The sequence below is a fragment of the Leptodactylus fuscus genome, chromosome 2, assembly GCF_031893055.1.
Source record: "Leptodactylus fuscus isolate aLepFus1 chromosome 2, aLepFus1.hap2, whole genome shotgun sequence".
Classification (NCBI taxonomy): Eukaryota; Metazoa; Chordata; class Amphibia; order Anura; family Leptodactylidae; genus Leptodactylus; species Leptodactylus fuscus.
Window position 1 is genome coordinate 223135488 of NC_134266.1, and position 25978 is coordinate 223161465.

At 41.9% G+C, this 25978-nt stretch overlaps 1 protein-coding gene across 1 annotated transcript in view; it reads right to left on the reverse strand.

Annotated features, from left to right (window-relative positions):
• Positions 1–8681: 8681 nt before the first annotated feature.
• Positions 8682–25978, reverse strand: part of LOC142195673 (solute carrier family 26 member 10-like) — a 35372-nt gene continuing 18075 nt past the window's right edge. Inside the window, exons 9-18 of the mRNA XM_075265645.1 lie at positions 25555–25632; positions 24637–24732; positions 24065–24171; positions 23613–23682; positions 21386–21565; positions 17119–17179; positions 16107–16186; positions 13482–13536; positions 9332–9438; positions 8682–9253 (exon numbers count right to left, since the gene is read on the reverse strand). Of these exons, the coding sequence (XP_075121746.1) occupies positions 9215–9253; positions 9332–9438; positions 13482–13536; positions 16107–16186; positions 17119–17179; positions 21386–21565; positions 23613–23682; positions 24065–24171; positions 24637–24732; positions 25555–25632 (873 nt within the window). The 3' untranslated portion in view covers positions 8682–9214. The remainder of the gene's footprint in view (positions 9254–9331; positions 9439–13481; positions 13537–16106; positions 16187–17118; positions 17180–21385; positions 21566–23612; positions 23683–24064; positions 24172–24636; positions 24733–25554; positions 25633–25978) is intronic.

The window sequence follows — 25978 nt, forward strand, 5'->3', positions numbered from 1 at the left end:
CTTCCAATTTTGGGGTTTTGGACCCGCCACCGACTTGTCTGGACCTAAGTGGGGATCATGAGACACAGTTGCCATCAAGGCAAGCTGTGGTCATGTGCGGTTTGCAGTAAGGGGGCAGTGCGCAATTGGAAGAGGAGTTGGTGGATGACGAGGCCACCGACCCCACATGGACAGGGGTGATGTCTAGGGGCTAAAGCAGTGTAGATGTAGAGGGAAGCTAAATCAACAAAAAACCTGGGTAGAAGCAAAGGCATAAACTGGGGTGATGTTTAGGGGTGAAAGCAGAGTAGATGTGGAGGGAAGCTAAGCAGCAAAAACAGTGGGTAGAAGCAAAGGCATGCAAAACTCTACCCTGTTGGAAGACTTATTCCTAGGTCTGGAACACGTTAATGGCCCCCCTGGACAAATTACTGCCACTCAGGGGCCTAGTGTCACCAGGAGGGACAAGTATAGGCGCATGTTGTGGGAATACCTGGCCGACACCAGCTCTGTCCTCTCCGATCCCTCTGTGCTCTACAGCCTAAACTTATTTTCTCATCTTTTTTTCTGAACTGCACATCTCTTGCCTGCTTCCTTTGGGATCTTAGAAATGGTGGTCCACTTCCACAGATGGTAACTTCAATAGACAGTGTAACGGGAGTAGCTGAGGGATCGCTGTCTTAACCACTTTTTGGCACAAAATTAACTTCCAAAGCCAAATATGGTGCAAGTATATGATGCAAGGACACCTACACACCTATCTCTGACACATTGGGGAGTTCACCCTCATGCGCCCTTTTGGCCTGCACCATCATGCGCCTCTTCCCAGCCACTCCACATTTCCCAAGCTTTTCATTGCAGGCAGAAGTACAATACAACCCACCCCCATGCCCAAGCCTGTAACAGCCTCATCGATAAACTGCTGGCCCTGGAGATGTTGGTGTTTGTTTATGCTTCTGGAGACCCAGGCCTTCCGTCAGCAGATGGCAGCTGGGGCACCTCCCTATGCTGGGCCTAGCCGTTACTACTTCTCTTGGTGTGCTGTCTCTGCCTTGCGCCTGCATGTGTCCCATAACATCAGTCGGGCCCAGAGCTCTGCGCTTTGCTGCAAGGTCCACTTGACCACCGACACATGGACAAGCGCCTGTGGTCAGGGATGCTGCAGTGCTTATCTTTAATGACAGGCAGGGTGAATGTGGTGGAGTCTGTTCCCCGGGTGCAAACTGGGGTGGCCTATCTCCTCTCCCAGGCCAAAATTCATGGCAGGAGTAGACTGAAACCCTACGAAGCTGCAACCTCCACCCCAGCTACTAACGGAAAACACTGTAACACTGGCATGGGGAGATGTCAGTAGGCCGTGCTGAAACTGATCAGCTTGGGGGACAGACAGCACAGTGCCTCCGAGGTCAGGGATGCCATCCTGGCTGAGATGGCATTTTTTTTTCCCTGCTACACCTGGGGCCTGGCATTTTTGCGCCTGTGATAATGGCTGGAACCTGGTAGCAGATCTGGAGCTTGCCAGACTCAAACACGGTCCACGCATGGCCCACGTTTTCCAACTTGTTGGTGCCATGTTTCTTTGAAACCTACACCATTGTGCCTGATATACAGGTCAAAGTGGGGCCATTTTCGTAAGTGAGAACTAGCCTCTGCTAGGCAGAAAACATTCAGAGCACACTCCTCTCATCTTCGCACCGTTGGCTGGCGGAGGAAGACGAGGGGGTTGGAGTGGCATCTGATGTCCCTATCCCACACGAGGCTAGAGGGTGCACTTCAGTGCATCCCATTGCTTCACCACAAATGGTGTGAAGGGGAGTGGAAAATGGAGGAAATGGAGAGTGACCCTTACAGTTGGGGCCAGCAAAGGCATGCCAAGTAACACACTGGCACACATGGCTGACTTCATCTTGGGTTGCTTTTCAACACATATTTCACATCATGAAGAACAAATAATACTGGATTTTTTCAAGCCTCGAACCCCGGTCTAGGTCTAATGTCTGTTCCTTTCTTATATTAGGGGAGAGGGAAAAAAAATTACTTCAGTGATACGTTTAGCGTACATAGACTGACTATTAATGTGTATCCCACTTAGTGTTGTTAGGGTTACACACCGTCACAACCTGGCTAAAGCTTCTATAGCTGTTAATAAAGTCAACATAACTTTACGGTATCCAAAAAGACAGCTGGTACCGACAGAGAGCAAGACAAATGTCACCCAAAGCTGTGAGCTCTGAACACCCACAGTGACTTTGGCGTCATCATCATTATAAGGGAGCGGGTGGTAATAAATAACTTGGCAGTGCCTAAAACCCAAAAAGCTTATACAACTATATTTACATTAAGATACACAAATGAAACTTTTCAGTAGCATGTCATGAGACAAGCTGATAAGCTCTTCCTTTGTGCAGTGCTATTTGAAAGTTAAACGCTGCCTTTATTTTAATTCTGGAGAAGGTGCAGACATTAGATTTAGAACATGTTGTCTTCATTGTCCAAATCCTCTATATAGGTAACGTGTTTTTCGGGCCGAGCTGTCTGGGAACGAGCTGGTGCAGCACTGACAACCTGGGTGAATATGGCAAGAGCCTGAGATGTAGGGTGAATGAATCCCCAAATTATTTGTGGAATTCCCAGTGAGACAATGGCACTGTATACCAGTATTAAAAATTGTGGGTGCACATAACCCCCATATATTCTTTGAATTCCCAGTGAGACAATGGCACTGTATACCAGTAGTAAAAATTGTGGGTGCACATAACCCCCATATATTCTTTGAATTCCCAGTGAGACAATGGCACTGTATAGCAGTAGCAAAAATTGTGGGTGCACGTCACCCCAATATATTCTTTGAATTCCCAGTCAGACAATGGCACTGTATACCAGTAGTAAAAATTGTGGGTGCACATAACCCCCATATATTCTTTGAATTCCCAGTCAGACAATGGCACTGTATACCAGTATTAAAAATTGTGGGTGCACATAACCCCCATATATTCTTTGAATTCCCAGTGAGACAATGGAACTGTATAGCAGTATTAAAAATTGTGGGTGCACGTAACCCCCATATATTCTTTGAATTCCCAGTCAGACAATGGCACTGTATACCAGTATTAAAAATTGTGGGTGCACATAACCCCCATATATTCTTTGAATTCCCAGTGAGACAATGGAACTGTATAGCAGTAGCAAAAATTGTGGGTGCACATAACCCCCATATATTCTTTGAATTCCCAGTGAGACAATGGAACTGTATAGCAGTAGCAAAAATTGTGGGTGCACATAACCCCCATATATTCTTTGAATTCCCAGTCAGACAATGGCACTATATACCAGTAGTAAAAATTGTGGGTGCACATAACCCCAATATATTCTTTGAATTCCCAGTGAGACAATGGCACTGTATACCAGTATTAAAAATTGTGGGTGCACATAACCCCCATATATTCTTTGAATTCCCAGTGAGACAATGGCACTGTATAGCAGTAGCAAAAATTGTGGGTGCACGTCACCCCAATATATTCTTTGAATTCCCAGTCAGACAATGGCACTGTATACCAGTAGTAAAAATTGTGGGTGCACATAACCCCCATATATTCTTTGAATTCCCAGTCAGACAATGGCACTGTATACCAGTATTAAAAATTGTGGGTGCACATAACCCCCATATATTCTTTGAATTCCCAGTGAGACAATGGAACTGTATAGCAGTATTAAAAATTGTGGGTGCACGTAACCCCCATATATTCTTTGAATTCCCAGTCAGACAATGGCACTGTATACCAGTATTAAAAATTGTGGGTGCACATAACCCCCATATATTCTTTGAATTCCCAGTGAGACAATGGCACTGTATAGCAGTAGCAAAAATTGTGGGTGCACGTCACCCCAATATATTCTTTGAATTCCCAGTCAGACAATGGCACTGTATACCAGTAGTAAAAATTGTGGGTGCACATAACCCCCATATATTCTTTGAATTCCCAGTCAGACAATGGCACTGTATACCAGTATTAAAAATTGTGGGTGCACATAACCCCCATATATTCTTTGAATTCCCAGTGAGACAATGGAACTGTATAGCAGTAGCAAAAATTGTGGGTGCACGTAACCCCCATATATTCTTTGAATTCCCAGTCAGACAATGGCACTATATACCAGTATTAAAAATTGTGGGTGCACATAACCCCCATATATTCTTTGAATTCCCAGTCAGACAATGGCACTGTATACCAGTAGTAAAAATTGTGGGTGCACATAACCCCAATATATTCTTTGAATTCCCAGTCAGACAATGGCACTATATACCAGTATTAAAAATTGTGGGTGCACATAACCCCCATATATTCTTTGAATTCCCAGTCAGACAATGGCACTGTATACCAGTATTAAAAATTGTGGGTGCACATAACCCCCATATATTCTTTGAATTCCCAGTCAGACAATGGCACTATATACCAGTAGTAAAAATTGTGGGTGCACATAACCCCAATATATTCTTTGAATTCCCAGTCAGACAATGGCACTGTATACCAGTATTAAAAATTGTGGGTGCACATAACCCCCATATATTCTTTGAATTCCCAGTCAGACAATGGCACTGTATACCAGTATTAAAAATTGTGGGTGCACATAACCCCCATATATTCTTTGAATTCCCAGTGAGACAATGGAACTGTATAGCAGTATTAAAAATTGTGGGTGCACGTAACCCCCATATATTCTTTGAATTCCCAGTCAGACAATGGCACTGTATACCAGTATTAAAAATTGTGGGTGCACGTAACCCCCATATATTCTTTGAATTCCCAGTCAGACAATGGCACTGTATACCAGTATTAAAAATTGTGGGTGCACGTAACCCCCATATATTCTTTGAATTCCCAGTGAGACAATGGCACTGTATAGCAGTAGCAAAAATTGTGGGTGCACGTCACCCCAATATATTCTTTGAATTCCCAGTCAGACAATGGCACTATATACCAGTAGCAAAAATTGTGGGTGTATATAGCCCCAATTCTATTGCTAGGGGACTTGCAGGGTATTTCTGAGGTGAAGGTGGGGGGGCACACCGTTGGAACGGGGATTTGGGGTGTATATATGGGGTATACGGGAATACACTGTCAGTGTGTTCCATTCAGGATCCTGGGAAAGCTGGGTTGCGGCGATTGAGCCCGTCAGTGCCACGTTACACTGACAAGCTTCTCCCTGGAATTGAAGTTATATGTAAGCCCAATATATTCTTTGAATTCCCAGTGAGACAATGGCACTATATGGCAGTAGCAAAAATAGTGGGTGTATATAGCCCCAATCCTATTGCTAGGGGACTTGCAGGGTATTTCTGGGGTGAAGGTGGGGGGGCACACCGTTGGAACGGGTATCGGGGGTATATATCGGGTATACGGGAATACACTGACAGTGTATTCCATTCAGGATCCTGGGAAAGCTGGGTTGCGGCGATTGAGCCCGTCAGTGCCACGTTACACTGACAAGCTTCTCCCTGGAATTTAGCTCTTATAAGAGCTGTTGGTTGTCTTCTCCTTCCTATCCTAGCCTGTCCCTGCCTACCCAGAATCTAACCCCTAGCTAACTGGACGGAAACCTCCGTCCTCGGTGAATTGCAAGCTCAGAATGACGCGAAGCTGGGCGGCGCTGTTCTTTTCAATTAGAGGTCACATGTTTTCGGCAGCCAATGGGTTTTGCCTACTTTTTTCAACGTCACCGGTGTCGTAGTTCCTGTCCCACCTACCCTGTGCTGTTATTGGAGCAAAAAAGGCGCCAGGGAAGGTGGGAGGGGAATCGAGTAATGGCGCACTTTACCACGCGGTGTTCGATTCGATTCGAACATGCCGAACAGTCTAATATCCGATCGAACATGAGTTCGATAGAACACTGTTCGCTCATCTCTATTATTAAACTGTGTTGTTTCCTCTATTGTACCTCTGTACCTGTATTATTGCCGCATAATTTACGAATGCAAGAAGAGAGAACAGATGTCAACACTACTACATGACTACAGATTGTTTGTAATCTGAAGACTTTGAGATGTGGACTGGTTTAGACAGGCCCACAGGGGAGCAAGTGACTCGCTTGTGGGCCCCTGTGCCAGAGGGGCCTCTCAGTACAGATAGGCCAGCTGGCTTACCAAGTCCATGAGCAGTGCATGACTCACGGCGCACTCACACATAGGCAGTATACAGAATGTCAGCCACCCTATGCCTCTACATAATAAACTACCAAGTTTATTATTATACAGACATTGAGATGCCATCTTGGTACAGATGTAGGAAGACCAAGATCTTATTTTCCCGATTCCACTTTGTCAACATGCAGGGGGCTAAAACAAATATCATCTTGGTGCTGCCTGAGATCTGATGCTGCATGAGCTTGTTTTCCTGGCTCACAGAGCTAAGAGGACCCTAGTTACAGGCAAGGGCCAGTCATCAGGTTCATGAGATGGTTTAAAGAGAAGGAACAGTCTAAGGCAAGGGATAGGCAGCAAGTTACTACTGAAAGGAAATCATTGGTGACAGAGTTTTACTGTATTTGTATGTACAGCAGTTGTATAGGGGGACCCCGAGATGAATTTTACTAGTGGAAATTGCGAGTCCCTTCATTAACCCACAGCCCGCCAGCACAGACGATGCACAACACAGTACATATAGTACATATACAGTGGGGCAAAAAAGTATTTAGTCAGTCACCAATAGTGCAAGTTCCACCACTTAAAAAGATGAGAGGCGTCTGTAATTTACATCATAGGTAGACCTCAACTATGAGAGACAAAATGAGAAAACAAATCCAGAAAATCACATTGTCTGATTTTGTAAGAATTTATTTGCAAATTATGGTGGAAAATAAGTATTTGGTCACCTACAAGCAATCAAGATTTCTGGCTCTCACAGACCTGTAACTTCTTCTTCAAGAGTCTCCTCTTTCCTCCACTCATTACCTGTAGTAATGGCACCTGTTTAAACTTGTTATCAGTATAAAAAGACAACTGTGCACACCCTCAAACAGTCAGATTCCAAACTCCACCATGGTGAAGACCAAAGAGCTGTCAAAGGACACCAGAAACAAAATTGTAGCCCTGCACCAGGCTGGGAAGACTGAATCTGCAATAGGCAACCAGCTTGGATTGAAGAAATCAACTGTGGGAGCAATAATTAGAAAATGGAAGACATACAAGACCACTGATAATCTCCCTCCCTCTGGGGCTCCACGCAAAATCTCACCCCGTGGGGTCAAAATGATCACAAGAACGGTGAGCAAAAATCCCAGAACCACGCGGGGGGACCTAGTGAATGAACTGCACAGAGCTGGGACCAATGTAACAAAGCCTACCATCAGTAACACACTACGCCGCCAGGGACTCAGATCCTGCAGTGCCAGACGTGTCCCACTGCTTAAGCCAGTACATGTCCGGGCCCGTCTGAAGTTTGCTAGAGAGCATTTGGATGATCCAGAAGAGTATTGGGAGAATGTCCTATGGTCTGATGAAACCAAACTGGAACTGTTTGGTAGAAACACAACTTTACGTGTTTGGAGGAAAAAGAATACTGAGTTGCATCCATCAAACACCATACCTACTGTAAAGCATGGGGGTGGAAACATCATGCTTTGGGGCTGTTTCTCTGCAAAGGGGCCAGGACGACTGATCCGGGTACATGAAAGAATGAATGGGGCCATGTATCGTGAGATTTTGAGTGCAAACCTCCTTCCATCAGCAAGGGCATTGAAGATGAAACGTGGCTGGGTCTTTCAACATGACAATGATCCAAAGCACACCGCCAGGGCAACGAAGGAGTGGCTTTGTAAGAAGCATTTCAAGGTCCTGGAGTGGCCTAGCCAGTCTCCAGATCCCAACCCTATAGAAAACCTTTGGAGGGAGTTGAAAGTCCGTGTTGCCAAGCGACAGCCCCAAAACATCACTGCTCTAGAGGAGATCTGCATGGAGGAATGGGCCAACATACCACCAACAGTGTGTGCCAACCTTGTGAAGACTTACAGAAAACGTTTGACCTCTGTCATTGCCAACAAAGGAGAGAGAACAAAGTATTGAGATGAAATTTTGTTACTGACCAAATACTTCTTTTCCACCATAATTTGCAAATAAATTCTTACAAAATCAGACAATGTGATTTTCTGGATTTGTTTTCTCATTTTGTCTCTCATAGTTGAGGTCTACCTATGATGTAAATTACAGACGCCTCTCATCTTATTAAGTGGTGGAACTTGCACTATTGGTGACTTGACTAAATACTTTTTTGCCCCACTGTACATACAATGTGTAGCTTCTCAAGCAGACTATGTATCCAAATAATATAATGGAAAAATTACTCAACAAACAATCTAACAGATGCAATGGGTGGCTGATGTTCCATTTACATACAGAGGAGGACCAGTGCTCTATGGCATCAATAAGCTCTCACTGGTAATATACTTACCATCTAAAATACTCAGCTATGACACAACAAGAAATAGAATACCTTTACTCACGCAATATTTGTATGAAAGATTTCCATATTACTTGTCAGAGCCTAAAAGCTAAAATAATTGTGAAAAATTTCAACATTAAAGGGTTATTGCTAACTTATAAAGTAATGATAATCCTGAAAATAAAGGGGTCCTGGCATTTATTTATCACTGCACTCCGTCATTCTTTTTCTGGGTTGGGGGTGCAGTACCAGGATCCAGACGCGATTGCTTGCAAGTCTCGCCTCTGACAACTGTGTAGTTGTCCTTCTCAGAATTGTGGGGTCCTAGAAGTCACAGTAATGGAATAACCTAGCCATATGCCATCGCTTTATTAGAAGGGAATTACCCTTTAAGGATTGTTTGCCAATCCAAGGTGCACTACTAGTATCATGAATAAATCTTTTAAAAAGTGAAGTCAATAAGAAGATGATGACCATGCTGAGACATAGAATGTTTCTCCTGCCAGGGGTCTATTCTCAGGACCTGGTGATATCTGACAGCGATGGTTGTTCAAGTTCATCAGAAATGGTCATTTCATAACCTATCAAAGAGCCATCGGTGCATCGCTTCTTCCTTCTATATAAAATAACATTAAGTTCTCCGTATCGCTCAGTCCCATGATCTTTGATCCCACTGCTGTGTTGTAAAGCAAGGGATCTGAACTGCTCAATAAAAGTCCTCCTCCTTATCTCCAAGTAGGACTTGTCATCTTGGCAGAAGACTTGTGATGCTTCCATACAGATTTCCAAGAAATGAGATTTTATACCCAAACCATTGGGCTCTTTGCAGTTAGACTGTCCTATTGGGAATCAAATAATCCATATTTAGTCTCTCAATACTGAAATAAATGATAAATGTTAAAAAAAGAATCACTTACAATATTCTGCTCGACATAACATGCGGCATCGTGCACAGTTACAAAGACTTGTTGTTCGCTAAGGTGATCCATGATACCAATGGAGACCAATGTCCTAAGCACTTTAGCTAGAAAACAAAAAAAAAGACAATCCGACATTTAGATTTATTAAATACATAATAAAATTCATTTTACGGATGTGGAAGGACCATGCATATAGGTTGTCAAGTATAATACAGGGATTTTCATATCATCACGTTTTAGTATGTGTAGTACATCTCCAGCATCATGGTGTTAGTTCCTCCATTCTTTTATGGCACTTAATATTCCTATTTAACCCATTCACTTTTAGGGATTCAGATCAGGCCACTGTGGAGGCCAATCACTCCAACCTTATATATATGATCCCGTCATGTACATGGCGACATTATAATACTGTGCAAGGTATGATAACGAAACTGCAGCCACAAATCTGGAGGCATAGAATATAATTTCATAGGCCATTTTCGGTCACTTTCCTATCACTGGAACTAGAAACTCAGTCTGAACTGTACTTGCCCTCAAAGGCGCAACCTGAAGATCCTGGGCCCCAATACAAAGTTGGTAATGGGGCTCTTACCTATTTTGTGCCATTTAGAACAGTGGTAGATTTTATGTGGCAGAAAGACTTTCGTGGCCTCATCAGGGTCCTAGTCCTGGTGGCAACTGCTACTGCTGCACCCCCTACAGCTACACCCCTGCTGCCATCTGCCAAATCCAGAGTCGGCCAAAAGACTGGAAGAGGGGGGATATCTGATTTATCAAAATTCCAGAGAAAATGATCCTGAAGCTTTTGTGACCTGAGATTTTGGTCTGGATCTGTCCTAGACAGAGGATTCATATAGTGACTGGCCTATGACAGTATACCCACTGCTTATATGCATCTATATGGCTGTATGCTTGAATTTATGTATGTGTTATACATGGGTGTTCTCTTCTCTGAACCCTCTTCAATATTGATGACCTTAAAAAAAAGTTAAAAAGGGACGGCATTTCTCCGAGGATCTTCCATAAAAACTAACTTTTAATCCATGAAGTTAAATTACAGCAAACCAAGTGATGAAGAAAATAGAAAAAGTGAGGAATACATTTAAAAAACTCCAACGCGTTTCAGAACGCAAGGTTCCTTAGTCATGGCATTAAAAGTAAATTTTTATGGAAGATCCTCGGAGAGATGCCGTCCCTCTTTATTGTTTGATTCATTGCTGATACTTCCTCGAGTCCGGGAACTGGATCGTGCACTCTGAAGGACAAGCCTAAGAACATCACGGTGAGCTCCCATCCCATTTTTGTTTAAAAAAAAGTTGACCATACTATCTGCTATATGAAACCATATACAGTCCTATGAAAAAGTTTGGGCACCCCTATTAATCTTAATCATTTTTAGTTCTAAATATTTTGGTGCTTGCAACAGCCATTTCAGTTTGATATATCTAATAACTGATGGACACAGTAATATTTCAGGATTGAAATGAGGTTTATTGTACTAACAGAAAATGTGCAATATGCATTAAACCAAAATTTGACCGGTGCAAAAGTATGGGCACCCTTATCATTTTATTGATTTGAATACTCCTAACTACTTTTTACTGACTTACTGAAGCACAAAATTGGTTTTGTAACCTCAGTGAGCTTTGAACTTCATAGCCAGGTGTATCCAATCATGAGAAAAGGTATTTAAGGTGGCCAATTGCAAGTTGTTCTACTATTTGAATCTCCTCTGAAGAGTGGCATCATGGGCTACTCAAAACAACTCTCAAATGATCTGAAAACAAAGATTGTTCAACATAGTTGTTCAGCGGAAGGATACAAAAAGCTGTCTCAGAGATTTAACCTGTCAGTTTCCACTGTGAGGAACATAGTAAGGAAATGGAAGACCACAGGGACAGTTCTTGTTAAGCCCAGAAGTGGCAGGCCAAGAAAAATATCAGAAAGGCAGAGAAGAAGAATGGTGAGAACAGTCAAGGACAATCCACAGACCACCTCCAAAGAGCTGCAGCATCATCTTGCTGCAGATGGTGTCACTGTGCATCGGTCAACTATACAGCGCACTTTGCACAAATAGAAGCTGTATGGGAGAGTGATGAGAAAGAAGCCGTTTCTGCACGTACGCCACAAATAGAGTTGCCTGAAGTATGAAAAAGCACATTTGGACAAGACAGCTTCATTTTGGAAACAAAAATTGAGTTGTTTGGTTATAAAAAAAAGGCGTTATGCATGGCGTCCAAAAAGAAACAGCATTCCAAGAAAAACACATGCTACCCACTGTAAAATTTGGTGGAGGTTCCATCATGCTTTGGGGCTGTGTGGCCAATGCCGGCATCGGGAATCTTGTTAAAGTTGAGGATCGCATGGATTCCACTCAGTATCAGCAGATTCTTGAGAATAATGTTCAAGAATCAGTGACGAAGTTGAAGTTACGCCGGGGATGGATATTTCAGCAAGACAATGATCCAAAACACCGCTCCAAATCCTCAGGCATTCATGCAGAGGAACAATTACAATGTTCTGGAATGGCCATCCCAGTCCCCAGACCTGAATATCATTGAACATCTGTGGGATGATTTGAAGCGGGCTGTCCATGCTCGGCGGCCATCTAACTTAACTGAACTTGAATTGTTTGTCCAAAATACCTTTATCCAGGATCCAGGAACTGATTAAAAGCTACAGGAAGCGACTAGAGGCTGTTATCTTTGCAAAAGGAGGATGTACTAAATATTAATGTCACTTTTCTGTTGAGGTGCCCATACTTTTGCACCGGTCAAATTTTGGTTTAATGCATATTGCGCATTTTCTGTTAGTACAATAAACCTCATTTCAATCCTGAAATATTACTGTGTCCATCAGTTATTAGATATATCAAACTGAAATGGCTTTTGCAAATACCAAAATATTTAGAACTAAAAATGATTAAGATTAATAGGGGTGCCCAAACTTTTTCATAGGACTGTATATCATGTAGGCAGACCATATAGTGCTATGGGGCTCATTGCAGGAGGGAACTAAGCACTGAACTTTTTTTTCATGTTTACTGATATAAGACCACTGCATTATCCTATAGCTGCCACTAGTGGGAGCACTGTGCAAGGAGATTTTTAAAACTTCCATTACATTTCAAGGCAGTTGCATTAATTCCCCTGCACTGCGTTCCCCTACTGGTGATGTCCCGCAGAGCTGTATAAAGTAGATTTATCAATGTCTTTATACCAATTGCATAATGTAAATGCATAAAATGTTTTAGAGGTAGAATTATAAGGCCTTGAACAGCGGTTTTCTGGTGTTACATAGCATGAAAAAGGTTTATTTTAGACCTCAGAGTATAATAATTGTTCATGGGTGGGCCACGATGGAGCATAATACTGTGTGCAGGGGCCACTATGGGGGATAATACTGTGTGCAGGGGCCACTGTGGCGCACAATACTGTGTGCAGGGGCCACTGTGGCACAAAATACTGTGTGCAGGGGGCGCTATTGGACATAATACTGTGTGTGCAGTTGGCCACTGTGGCACAAAATACTGTGTGCAGGGACCACTATAGGACATAATACTGTGTGCAGGGGCCACTATGGGGGATAATACTGTGTGCAGGGGCCACTGTGACGCACAATACTGTGTGCAGGGGCCACTGTGGCACAAAATACTGTGTGCAGGGGGCGCTATTGGACATAATACTGTGTGTGCAGGGGCCACTGTGGCACAAAATACTGTGTGCAGGGGGCGCTATTGGACATAATACTGTGTGTGCAGGGGCATCTGTGGGGCATAATACTGTTTGCAGGGGTCACTATGGGACATAATACTGTGTTTGTAGGCACCACTATGGGGCATAATAGCATGTGTGCAAGGGCAATGGTGGGACATTATACTATTTGGAGGGGCTGCTATGAGACATTACACTGTTTGGAGGCCAGTTTCGGACATTATAGTGTGTGTAAATGGAGCGTTATACTGTTTGGGGGCCAGGAAAGAGTATGCTATGTCATGGGGGGGGAGCAAGTCAAAAGTTTGCTGGGGGCCCAGTCTTTGAAAGTTACACCACTGGATCCTAGATATCTGTATATGCCCCTGATTTTACTAATGTCATATTATGGATTAAGAGAGAGGTAGGAATAAGAGTAAGTAGATGCTCACCATTACATCCAGCAAGGAGCAGATGCATGCCAGCCTTCTGACACTCAACACACATCTAAAGAACAGGAAAAACACACAGATTAAGTTTCCTCCAAGACGTTATTTTTATAACACTCAAAACACAAGTCACACGTTTTGGAGCATTGCAGATACCATGTAATGGTGTCAGGAACTGATAAACCCCAATATAAATTGGGGAATCAAATTGGAATGAGACATAACCATGTAGATCTGGATAAGCTGATATTGAAGCAGTGGTATCATTACAAAAAATACTAACAAAAAGTAAAAATACAGTAAAAAATGTGGTTAGAAAATATAATGTGTGAATTTACCCTTATGGTTTTATTTGCTTATCATCTCTCAATGTAATGTGGGGCTCATTAGTGTTGAGCGAGTAGTATTCGATCAAATACCTCGCTGGCACAGGAATGTGTGTAATCGGCCGAACACCAAGGGGTTAAACACTCTGAATATTCAATGTGTTTAACCCCTTGGTGTTTGGCCGATTACATGCATTCCTATGCCGGCAAAGTATTCGATCGAATACTACTCGCTCAACACTAATGCTCATGTGGTTATTGGGAGAAGTATAGCATACTTGTGAGCCCCTTAGCCTTCATGTCCAAGACTCCATGCCCAGTACTTTGTCTGGCAAATAAGCCTTAAAGAATATATCTAGTTTAAAAAGAAAAAAATGATTTTTGGAGAACTTTGCAATATAATATTTTCTTTAAATCAGTGTATTATGGAATTCTGCAGTCTCTTCCCTCTTATGTCTTCAGTGTTAGAGTTGTATTACAGGATCTCTATGGTGCTTGCTCCTCCACTGGAGACAGTGACCTAGCCGCCTGGGGCCAGAGCAGTATAACCTCTCATCCAGTGGCATAACTAGGAATGGCGGGGCCCCGTGGCGAACTTTTGACATGGGCCCCCGACCAACACCGAAGACCTCGACCGCCCCCTCCTCCACATTCCTGTGCGCTCTATTATGCCCCATAAGGGCCCCTGCACACAGTATTATATCCCTTAGTGGCCCCTGCACACAGTATTATATCCCTTAGTGACCCCTTCCCCCAGTATTATTGCCCATAGTGGCCCCTGCACACAGTATTATGTCTCTCAGTGGCCCCTACATACAGTATTATCCCCCATAGTGGCCCCTGCACACAGCATTATGTCCCTTAGAGGCCCCTGCACACAGTATTATGTTCCTCAGTGGCCCCTGCACACAGTATTATTCCCCATAGTGGCCCCTGCACACAGTATTATGTTCCTCAATGGCCCCTGCACACAGTATTATTCCCCATAGTGGCCCCTGCACACAGTATTATGTTCCTCAATGGCCCCTGCACACAGTATTATTCCCCATAGTGGCCCCTGCACACAGTATTATGTTCCTCAGTGGCCCCTGCACACAGTATTATCCCCCATAGTGGCCCCTGCACACAGTATTATCCCCCATAGTGGCCCCTACACACAGTATTATGCCCCACTGTGTACACTCATAAACAATTATTATACTTATTATTAATAATCGGAGACCCAGGGGGGATAAAAAATAAAAAAACACTGTTACTCACCTATCTCCCGGCTCCGCTGCAGTCCTCTGCTGTCGGCCTCCGCTGTAGTCCATCTTCTATGACGTCAGACGTCACATGACCCGGGACGCAGGCCAGGGTCATGTAACGTCAGAGACTTCAGATGACTAGGCCTGAAGCCTGCCGTGGATCGTGGAGAGGTAAGTAACAGTGTTTTTTATGTTTCTTACCTATCCCTGGCCTCCGATCATTATACTTGGGGGTCTGGCGTCACTTATCGGGCCCCTGGCGTCACTTACCGATCCCGCCCTGCCAGGATCGGTAAGTAAATAGCTGGTAACGGCCTATTAAAAAAAAAAAAAAAACGCAGCAGTAGCAGCTCTCACCGGGCCCTTTAATGTCCCGGGCCCTGTGGCAGCTGCCTCTGCTGCTACGGCGGTAGTTACACCACTGCTCTCATCACAGACTGCAGCAAGACGTTGCTTCTGGTTAGCTACAAAATTCCTTAATACAACGATTCAGGAAACTAGTAAAATGGCAAGTCCTGCCCAATAATGTTTTTTCTTTTGAAACTGGAAATACTTGCCAACCCTCCTGCAATGTCCTGGAGGCTTCTGAAAAGAGGGGGAACATCCCGGACTCCTGGGAGAGTAGACAGATCATCTGGGCCCAGTGAAATGCTCTCATATCCTCAGAGGCTCTCTGATTTTTTAGGTGACATGGGCACATTATGTTCCAGTAATATGCTAAGAAAACTGCTTGTCCATGTCACAAAAAAGCATGTCATAGCCCAAAAGGGGATAGGTCCACTGCAATAGGACATGTCAAGAGAGGTGAGGTGTCCAGTTTATTGATATGTCATAAGTATTGTCATTCTCTATTATATAGAATTGCCTAATGTCAGGACTCTTCTTCCATTCTCTTAGCTTACTTATCCTAGGAAATTATGTGTCACAGGCCAAATAATTATTATTTTCAGTCCTCGCTGAGCCTAAATCAGGATGATTGTTGACTGGTCAGTTACCGAGTTACTACAGGAAGAGAAATGATCCATTGTAAGGAAACCAATGTGTCATAAACTGACCTGTATAAAGAGACGCGCTCCGGCGATGTCAATGAATATTATCCCACTGCAGTCAATGATAAGTGACTTGATCTCAGTATCTGCATAGCAAAGAAATCATGTTATTGTAATTGTAGCTTCATCTATTGGCTAAACAATTGGTTATAAAATTATTGTATTGAGGTTAATGTGATACCAACACATATATGACTAGTAGGTGCTATAGGTTGACTGTGGTCAGTTACAAGCTATATACCTGTCTTGGTGACATATACCTTCCTAACAACTCCATATTATCCTGGCATCTCACTCACGTTTTTCACATGTAAACTACAACACATAGGTTGACCAGTCTAGAAAGATGAATTCTCATAGGAGTAATGTTTAAAGTAATACAGCATCTCAAGACAATGTAAAATCACACATGACTAATTTTACATATGTATTTTTGAGAATTGAGAATATATAAAGTGATTCTTCTAGTAGGCTGCACAAATTGGAGGAGTCCCTTAAGACTATTGAGACTTCTTTCGAGACTCATGATACCTTTACTGGTACCTTCGTTTTAGGATGATCATGAATTATCTCACCCCTTGAAATACTGTAGATGGTACGGACCACAGAATATCTAATTTTTCCCATTGTGTCTGTGTAAATGAACGTATTTATAGCATGAGCCTCATGGGGTTTTTTGCCTTCCCCTGGATCAACACTGTGGGGATTGTAGGGTTATAGGTTGGAGTTAACGGACTAATATCTTTATCCAACCTCAACTACTATGTATGTAAATATGTAATTATAACGTATTTATAGCAATTATTGGGACCTGTATAATGATGAGAATTACTATCAGAAGAATCTGCAGAGGTCTGGTATTTATTATGTTCACTATACAAATGTCTCCAGTTTTATGGCAGGTGAATTTACAGATAGTAGGCAACTCTGCTCAATATCCAAGAACTGACAAAATCAATCTCACATTTCTGGAGGAATACTTTTCGTGTGATATATTTGTGAATAAACTTTAATGTACCTGGTTCTAGCTTTATATTGCTCCCACCAGGATGATAAACCGGGTTTGCAATTCCTGTATCCTACAAAATAAAATGCTTTTTTAATGTAAAAATCCATGTAACAAGTATAGTTTTTCATAACAAGTGTTTGGTGGGAAAATTGCTCAGTTACCTTATTTTGACATATTGTTAGGGGTTCATTGCTCTTAATAACATCATTGAATAAATAGATACATAGAAAGATAGATATCGATTTCATTTACTTTCATATTTTAAGGTCCTATGGCAAGGTAGTATGTAAAACAGAGGTTTGGTTTGGAGATGAAAGCTAAGATTAAGCTAAGACCCTACATGGCAGCCATAGTAGTACCCTATTGCAGGTTAGGATCTGTAACTCTAACCCTATATTCACAAAACAGTGAAATGTGATGGCAGTGAATGGGGGCTATTCACATCTCCAATATTTTTACGGTCCATTTTAAGGGACCTTCTAAATATAGCTCATGTTCTATTTTTGTCCATTTTCACAGATCCCTTTATATACTACAATGTATGAGCGATCAGTGAAAACAGGAGCCCCTCAGTTGCAAAAAGGATAGGATAGGCTATCAATCCTACAAATCAGATAACCCCTTTAACCTTAAGGACACGGCCAAAAACTGCCTTAAGGACAAGGCCCCATTTTTTAAAACTGCCATGTGACACTTTATATGTAAAAAACTTTGAGGTGCTTTAACTTACACAAGTGATTTTGGGAATGTTTTTTCATGACACATTGTACTGCATGTTAGTGGTACATATTGATCTACACTCACCGGCCACTTTATTAGGTACACCATGCTAGTAACGGGTTGGACCCCCTTTTGCCTTCAGAACTGCCCCAATTCTTCGTGGCATAGATTCAACAAGGTGCTGGAAGCATTCCTCAGAGATTTTGGTCCATATTGACATAATGGCATCACACAGTTGCCGCAGATTTGTCGGCTGCACACCCATGATGCGAATCTCCCGTTCCACCACATCCCAAAGATGCTCTATTGGATTGAGATCTGGTGACTGTGGAGGCCATTGGAGTACAGTGAACTCATTGTCATGTTCAAGAAACCAGTCTGAGATGATTCCAGCTTTATGACATGGCGCATTATCCTGCTGAAAGTAGCCATCAGATGTTGGGTACATTGTGGTCATAAAGGGATGGACATGGTCAGCAACAATACTCAGGTAGGCTTTGGCGTTGCAACGATGCTCAATTGGTACCAAGGGGCCCAAAGAGTGCCAAGAAAATATTCCCCACACCATGACACCACCACCACCAGCCTGAACCGTTGATACAAGGCAGGATGGATCCATGCTTTCATGTTGTTGACGCCAAATTCTGACCCTACCATCCGAATGTCGCAACAGAAATCGAGACTCATCAGACCAGGCAACGTTTTTCCAATCTTCAATTGTCCAATTTTGATGAGCTTGCGCAAATTGTAGCCTCAGTTTCCTGTTCTTAGCTGAAAGGAGTGGCACCCGGTGTGGTCTTCTGCTGCTGTAGCCCATCTGCCTCAAAGTTCGACGTACTGTGCGTTCAGAGATGCTCTTCTGGCTACCTTGGTTGTAATGGGTGGCTATTTGAGTCACTGTTGCCTTTCTATCAGCTCGAACCAGTCTGGCCATTCTCCTCTGACCTCTGGCATCAACAACGCATTTCCGCCCACAGAACTGCCGCTCACTGGATGTTTTTTCTTTTTCGGACCATTCTCTGTAAACCCTAGAGATGGTTGTGCGTGAAAATCCCAGTAGATCAGCAGTTTCTGAAATACTCAGACCAGCCCTTCTGGCACCAACAACCATGCCACGTTCAAAGGCACTCAAATCACCTTTCTTCCCCATACTGATGCTCGGTTTGAACTGCAGGAGATTGTCTTGACCATGTCTACATGCCTAAATGCACTGAGTTGCCGCCATGTGATTGGCTGATTAGAAATTAAGTGTTAACGAGCAGTTGGACAGGTGTACCTAATAAAGTGGCCGGTGAGTGTATATTTTAGTATTTATTTAAAAAAGGGGAAATTTGATGAAAATATGGAAACATTGTCAATTTTTGAAATGTGACAGGCTCTGCTTTTCAGAGAGTCATACCACCCAAATACATTACATTGGCACCATCTTTTAATCATCCTTTCATTTATTATGGATGTTAGAAGGTGTAACAGCAATTTTTCAGATTTGTGTACAAGATAATTTCCCAAACTCCTTTGTAGGGGACCACTTCAATAACGGCCGCAAAATAACGCGGCGTATACGATCCAGGCTCCCATTGAAATCAATGGGAGCTTTTACGGCGCTCAAAATCTCACATGCCGTATACGTGCTAGGTCACGCGGTACGTTACTCCGTGTGAATGGACCCTTTGGGAAGTTTGTTAACCCTTTAAGCATTATACGGGAATTAAAGCAATATGGAGGTGAAATTTAGACATTTCATTTTTTTCAATTATACATTCATTTCGCTCTAAAATTATCACTTTAACAAGGGGTTAAAGGAGAAATTGCATTTGACAGTTTGTTATGCAATTTCTCCCAAGCACAGAAATTCCCCACATGTGGGTGTAAACTGATGTTTGGGCACACGGCAGCGCATTTGAAAGGAAGGAGTGATATTGGGGGTTTAAAAAGCAGATTTTGCTGAAATAGTTTTCAGGTGCCATGATTCATTTGCAGAGCCCCTAAAGTACCAGTGCAATGGAAACCCCTCAAAGTGACCTTATTTTGGAAATTGCACCCCTCAAGTAATTCATCAAGGGGTATAGTGAACATTTTGACCCCACAACTGTTTCATAGATTTTATTAACATTGGGATGTGAAAATGGAAAATTACTAAAACATCACTTTGTCCGCAAAGTTTTCATTTTCAGAAGAGGTTAAAGGAGAAAAAGCCCCCCACAGTTTGTTAAACAATTGCTCATGAACACAGGAATGCCTCATATGTGATCTTAATCTGCTCTATGGGTACATGCTGGGGCTCAGAATGGAAAGAGCGCTATTTTTCTTTTAGAGGGTGGATTTTGTTGGAACAGTTTTTGAGTGCCATGTCACCTTTGCAGAGCCCCTAGAGTACCAACACAATGGAAACTCGCAAAATTCCCAAAGAGTGAGCCCATTTTTGAAACTATAACCCTTAAGGAATTTCTTAATTCCTATTATCATTTTGAGTACAATTGTGGCTCCCAAAAATTAATGTACAAATTGAAAATTGAAATTTTTAAAGAAATAGAACATTTCAGTGGCCAATATGCACTGCCCACTTTGTGTCATCAGAGACATGCGCTCCTAAAACGTTTAAGTGGGTATCCTGTGGGAGTAAACTGCTGTTTGGGCACACAACAGGGATCAGAAAGGAAGGAGCACTTAGGTTTTAGCTTGTTGTGTATAGATTTAGAGGGACTTTCTGGATACCATATTGTTTTTGCAGAGCCCTGGAGGTGCCAGGAAATTGGAATACCGCAAACAGTGACCCCATTTTGTAGGGGCAATTTTAGGGTTTCTGTAGACATGGCAATCTAAATCTGCACTCCAAAGCACATAGCGCTCCTTCACATCTGCGCCCAGCTGTCTGCCCAAACGGCAGTTTATGCCCACATGTATGACACTGGTGTACCACAGATAACGTACTTAACAATGCTATATATGTGGGTATAATCTGCTGTTTGGGCACAGAAGGGAAGGAGTGCTATTTTGGTTTTTGGACTTCATGCCTGTTTTCCAGAGCCATTGAATTGCCAGTAAAGTGGAATACGCAGACACTGGACCCCATTTTGGAAGCTACACCCTTGGATTTATCAAGTAGCGCAGCAAGCATTTTTAACTCTTAAGTGTTGCATTAGTTTGCCTTCTGCTAAATCTACTTTGTGTTTTTATTCCAGATTTCTCTGAGCAAAAAAACTGTTTTTAAAACCCTTGTGGCTTCAGCCTCAAGGGTTTTTTTTCCAGATCTATAAAATTTTTGGTTTGTATTTCTTGATCCCATGTAGCTGGAAATGCCTGTTCCGCTAATACTGGTCTCAACAATGAACCATTTCAGCTAGGGATTGACTAGAGAGAGAGCATTCCTATAAGTCAAGAAAGGAGTAAGAAGTAAAGACCAGCTTGGATCCAGTAGTGGGGGACCAGTGAGGCCTTTTTTAAAAAAAAAAACAACCAAAAACTGTACTGTCATTTTAAAAAGACTATCTCTTTAAATAACAGGGCAGATTTGGGGTTCAGTGGGGGTCATACGTATACAAAGAATTGACCTTACCACAACAGAGACGCTCATCTTACTGCCTTGTTCCATGGCTTTTAAAGCTTTCTCTCTCCTCCTTATCTTTTCCTGTGTCAGCCCCACGATCCTGCTCATTGTTTCCTTAAAGATGTCCCTGTTGCCGTAGTAAATGGGGGAGTTATAAGACAAGATCTTCACGCCTGGGATTTCAAAACACTGAAAACAAAAATGCAGACAAAGGGTCTATAATTTTTGGCAGGAGATCCTGGAAGCAGCTTTTTTTAACGTTTGTCCTAAGAAACTGGAAATTTATGTCTGAAGCACGCCATTGTTTGAGACGTGTGTTACTGGCAGCTGAATGCATTATTCCTGTCGTGTGTGATTTATGTATCGCTCTAATTGTGCTTTGGATGGCGTCCTTCTTCTTGTGCAGAAGAATATCTTCCTGTGCAGTTTGGTTGAAGACTATGTGAATACCAAAAAGTAACCCAATACAAACATATAAGTTCCTTAACACTTTCTATCTACAAGTTGATCAATCACCTCTAAATACTGAACAGTTTGGCTTGGGTCACTCCGTGTAACCTTACATGCTTGAACAATGACACTGAGTATATGTCCTAGAGGTAACTTTATAGTCTACACAGCTCCATATGACTGCTATCAACTCCCATTGTAAAAATATAAAAAACACAACTTTTTGAATATCTTAAGGGCTAGTTCACACGTAGTAATTCGGTCTGGATTTTCACGCGGTAAGCCCCGTCAGAATCCGGACCGAAATGCATCTGCCGCGGCTAGCCGCAACTTCCGCTCTGGATTAGACCCAAATGAATGGGCCTAGTCCGGAGGGATTGTCTTGAAAGATAGGGCAGGTCGCTTCTTTTTTTATACCGCTCGCAGAAAAAGGAAATGACCGGCTCCCATTGAATTCAATGAGAGGTGTTTTTTTTTACCTGGATTTTGACACGAATTCCGCGTAAAAAATCTGACCACATGGGGCCACACGGTGGCTCAGTGTTTAGCACAGCAGCCTTGCAGCCCTGGGGTCTTGGTGTTCAAATCCCGCCAAGGGCAAAAAAAGCATCTGCAAGGAGTTTGTATGTTCTCCTTGTGTTTGCATGGATTTCCATCCCATATTCCAAAAAAAGACATACTGATTGGGGAAAAAAATAGTACATGGTGAGCCGTACGTGGGGCTCACAATCTACATAAAAAAAGATAAATCTGACCAAATACCTACGTGTGAACTAGTCCTTAGAGAACTATATAAGGCCTCAACTTAGACAGACAGTGTGAAAATGTGCTGGATTTATTTTGGTTTATATCACTTATTGGTTACTTAATTTAAAGGGGCTCTATCAGCAAAATCATGCTGATAGAGCCCCACATATGCGTGCATAGCCTTTAAAAAGGCTATTCAGGCACCGTAAAAGTTATATTAAACCACCCACCCCCTTCGGATCGTGCACCCTGGGTGGGCATTCAGGGTGTGTCTTCATCTTCATCCCCGCCTCTTCTTCCTCTGATGTCTTCGGGTCTCGTCCTCCTCCGGCGCTTGCTCGCGGACACTGATAAAAAAAAATAGCCTGGGCGCATGCGCAGTAGCTGTAGTAGAAGCTGAATGCCCTGAATGCCCGCCCAGCGTGCACGATCCGTAAGTAGATCACAATCTTTTTTAGGTTATTATTTTAAAACGGGGGGGGGGGGGGGTAGTTTAATATAACTTTACCAGTGCCTGAATAGCCTTTTTAAAGGCTATGCACGCACATGTGGGGCTCTATCAGCATGATTTTGCTGATAGAGCCCCTTTAAGCCAGCATATTACACCAAAATTCTGTGCAATTTGGGTACATTTTGCCACATTAATGCCAGAGACTAATAATTCTCATAATAATAAATAAATGTGTTAGGATGATTTCACCCTCAGTTTCTGCAATTTCTGATGCATTTTGTTGAGCCAAAGCCAGCAGTAGATTAAGTAGAAAGAAAATATCTAAGTAGTTTCTTTATATTTCCCATTCCTTTTATATCCACTTTGGGATTTGTTTTATAAACAGCAAGAAAAACTGCTACAAAAACTGTGTTGTTTTTACAAAAAAATGTAGAAGTCCTAAAAATACAGTACTAAATTTGGAAAGGGTAATCCAGTTTAGATCAGGACTCCTTGCATCACAGTAGCCCCAGCCTCTTCACGGCCCTAGGGTCCCATAGTATAGTACGGTACATACATACATACATACACAAGTATCCAGGTTTATACCTTGTCATTTTGCTCAACCGGTCGATAGATTTCTGTGTTGATAGCTCTTCCCAGAACTGAACACTGTGCTCTGAAATTATATCATAAAATGACACAAAGCTAAGAAACAAACACACAATTACAAGTACATTATATAATATCTAATTTTGTAGTCAGCAGAATATTTTTTTTTTCTTAAAGGGTCCTTCCTAAGATAGATTTCCCACAGAATAGGTCATTGATTGGTAGTGGTCCGAACGCTGCGATCCCCAACTGAGAATGAGGTCTTGTGTTGTGTTTCAGTAGAACTATAGACGAACCGGCTCATTGGTGCTCCAATTCCTTCCCAACACATGACATAAAAGCAAACTGTGATGTTGGGCTGAGTTCTCTACATACACATGGTTGATCACGCTATAGACTGAAATGCATCAAGAGGAATTCAGTACCATTGGTTTTTTTGGAGAATGTACCTTTGTGTTCTGCACACTACAGTCATCATAGAGAAAACCACACCGACAGCAAGACCCATTTCCACATTGAGAATGACTACAGCCAACCACGTGACCACCCAAACAGACTGCAAAACAAAATCATAGGTAATGTCAATCAGTGTCATTTTATATAGAAATACATCTCGACCGAAAATGTAAGTAAGGAAGATATATCAAAATGTTGTCATAGAGAATTGGAGTAGTTGGTAAAAATTTTAATTTTTCATTTCCATTTTGAAAATGAAAGGTGGAATGTGATTGGTTGTTATGGGTAACTCCTCCACTTCCTATGCACCAATTTTCATAGATCATCCCTTATGTTGTGAAATAATCCATGACCTGACAGGGAAGGTGTGGATTGTTACATTCCATTGACTGCCAAATTTTTTTTAGGTAATTGCCTTTCATGGAATCCCATGTTATGTGATATAAACAGAAATAGTGATATTTATATGTACAAAAGTCATGTATTTGACACAAATTTGCAATATTGTCATGATACCCAGTCTAAACGATATGCAATATTTTATTTTATTTTTTTTAATACTCACAAAGTCAGTCTTGCTGATTTTCCATAAGTCTGGAAGTTCCTGGAATTGTAGGAACATTTGTCTGAGGCTCACAACATTTATACAGGCAAGTACTGCCTGGAAATACAAAGAAAATAGGTGGTAAGCAGAATACCTATAGTATACCATAGACAAAGGAAAATATGATGCCACTACTTGTACAAAAGAATATATTAATAATGGAATATACACCGCAATCTAAATTATTATGCAAATTATATTTCTCTCTGATTTTCCTAAATAGTCAACGCATCAGTTCAAATATTCACCTCTTAGAGTATAAATCTAATGTTATTGGACAAACTTCCCAATAATTACATTTTTTTTACAAATTGAAAAAAATCTAAATCCTCTGTTCCAAATTATTCTACATAACTTAGATAGCATAGGATCCCTTCTTTGATATCACCTTATAATCAAATTCTTGCATCTATGGAACTGCAAGCAGCACTTTTCTCTCCTCATGATTCGTGCGGACACCGTGCGGAAAACACATGGACCCCATTATAGTCTATGGGGTCCGTGTGGTTTCTTAGTAAACCGCTTTTTAATGCGTTCGGTATTCCATTTGGGGTTGTTCCTGAAGGGAATACCAAATGCAGATGTGAACCAGGCCTAATTGAAAAATAAAAAATTAAACTTTATAACACTTAAGTCTGATTTGCATAATAATTTTGAACATGGTGTCCATATATAATACTATAATAATTGTTATGATTATTATCACTTCAAAATGATATATTTCTTCTTAAACTGACTAAATGTGACTAGTTTTTATATAATCTATAATTGTTGTATTCATTATGACACAATAATGGAAATTGTACATAATATAGAACCAGTTAACATATCCCACAAATGATCGCATGTGTCTTCTGACGCCATTTATTGCTTTCATACCTTTGGTAGGTAGTTGAAGAGCGGACCGACCCACAACAAAACAATGAGCACCACACTGCTGGTGAAGAACCCTGAAAGCTAAAAATATAGTATAAAAAAGTTTATTAGATTTTTCAGCAGAAATAAATGAACGTATTTGTCTTCGCTATTCCATCTCCATAAATCACTCATGGTCTAGAAGCATTATATGGGCAATTTTTATAGAACCAATGGCCTTGTCCCCCCACCCCACCCTTTTACTCCCCATCCTCCTTCATTATAAGCTACTCTCCAATTGCTATTTTTTATTTTTTTTGCAATTATTTTTGCAATTAAAAGATTTTTTTTTCCTTTATGTCAGTGGAAGACTGTGTATCATATATTCACCCTCCAGCACCAGAGGGAAAGAGTCATAAATTTACAACCCACAGAGCACCAGCCATCA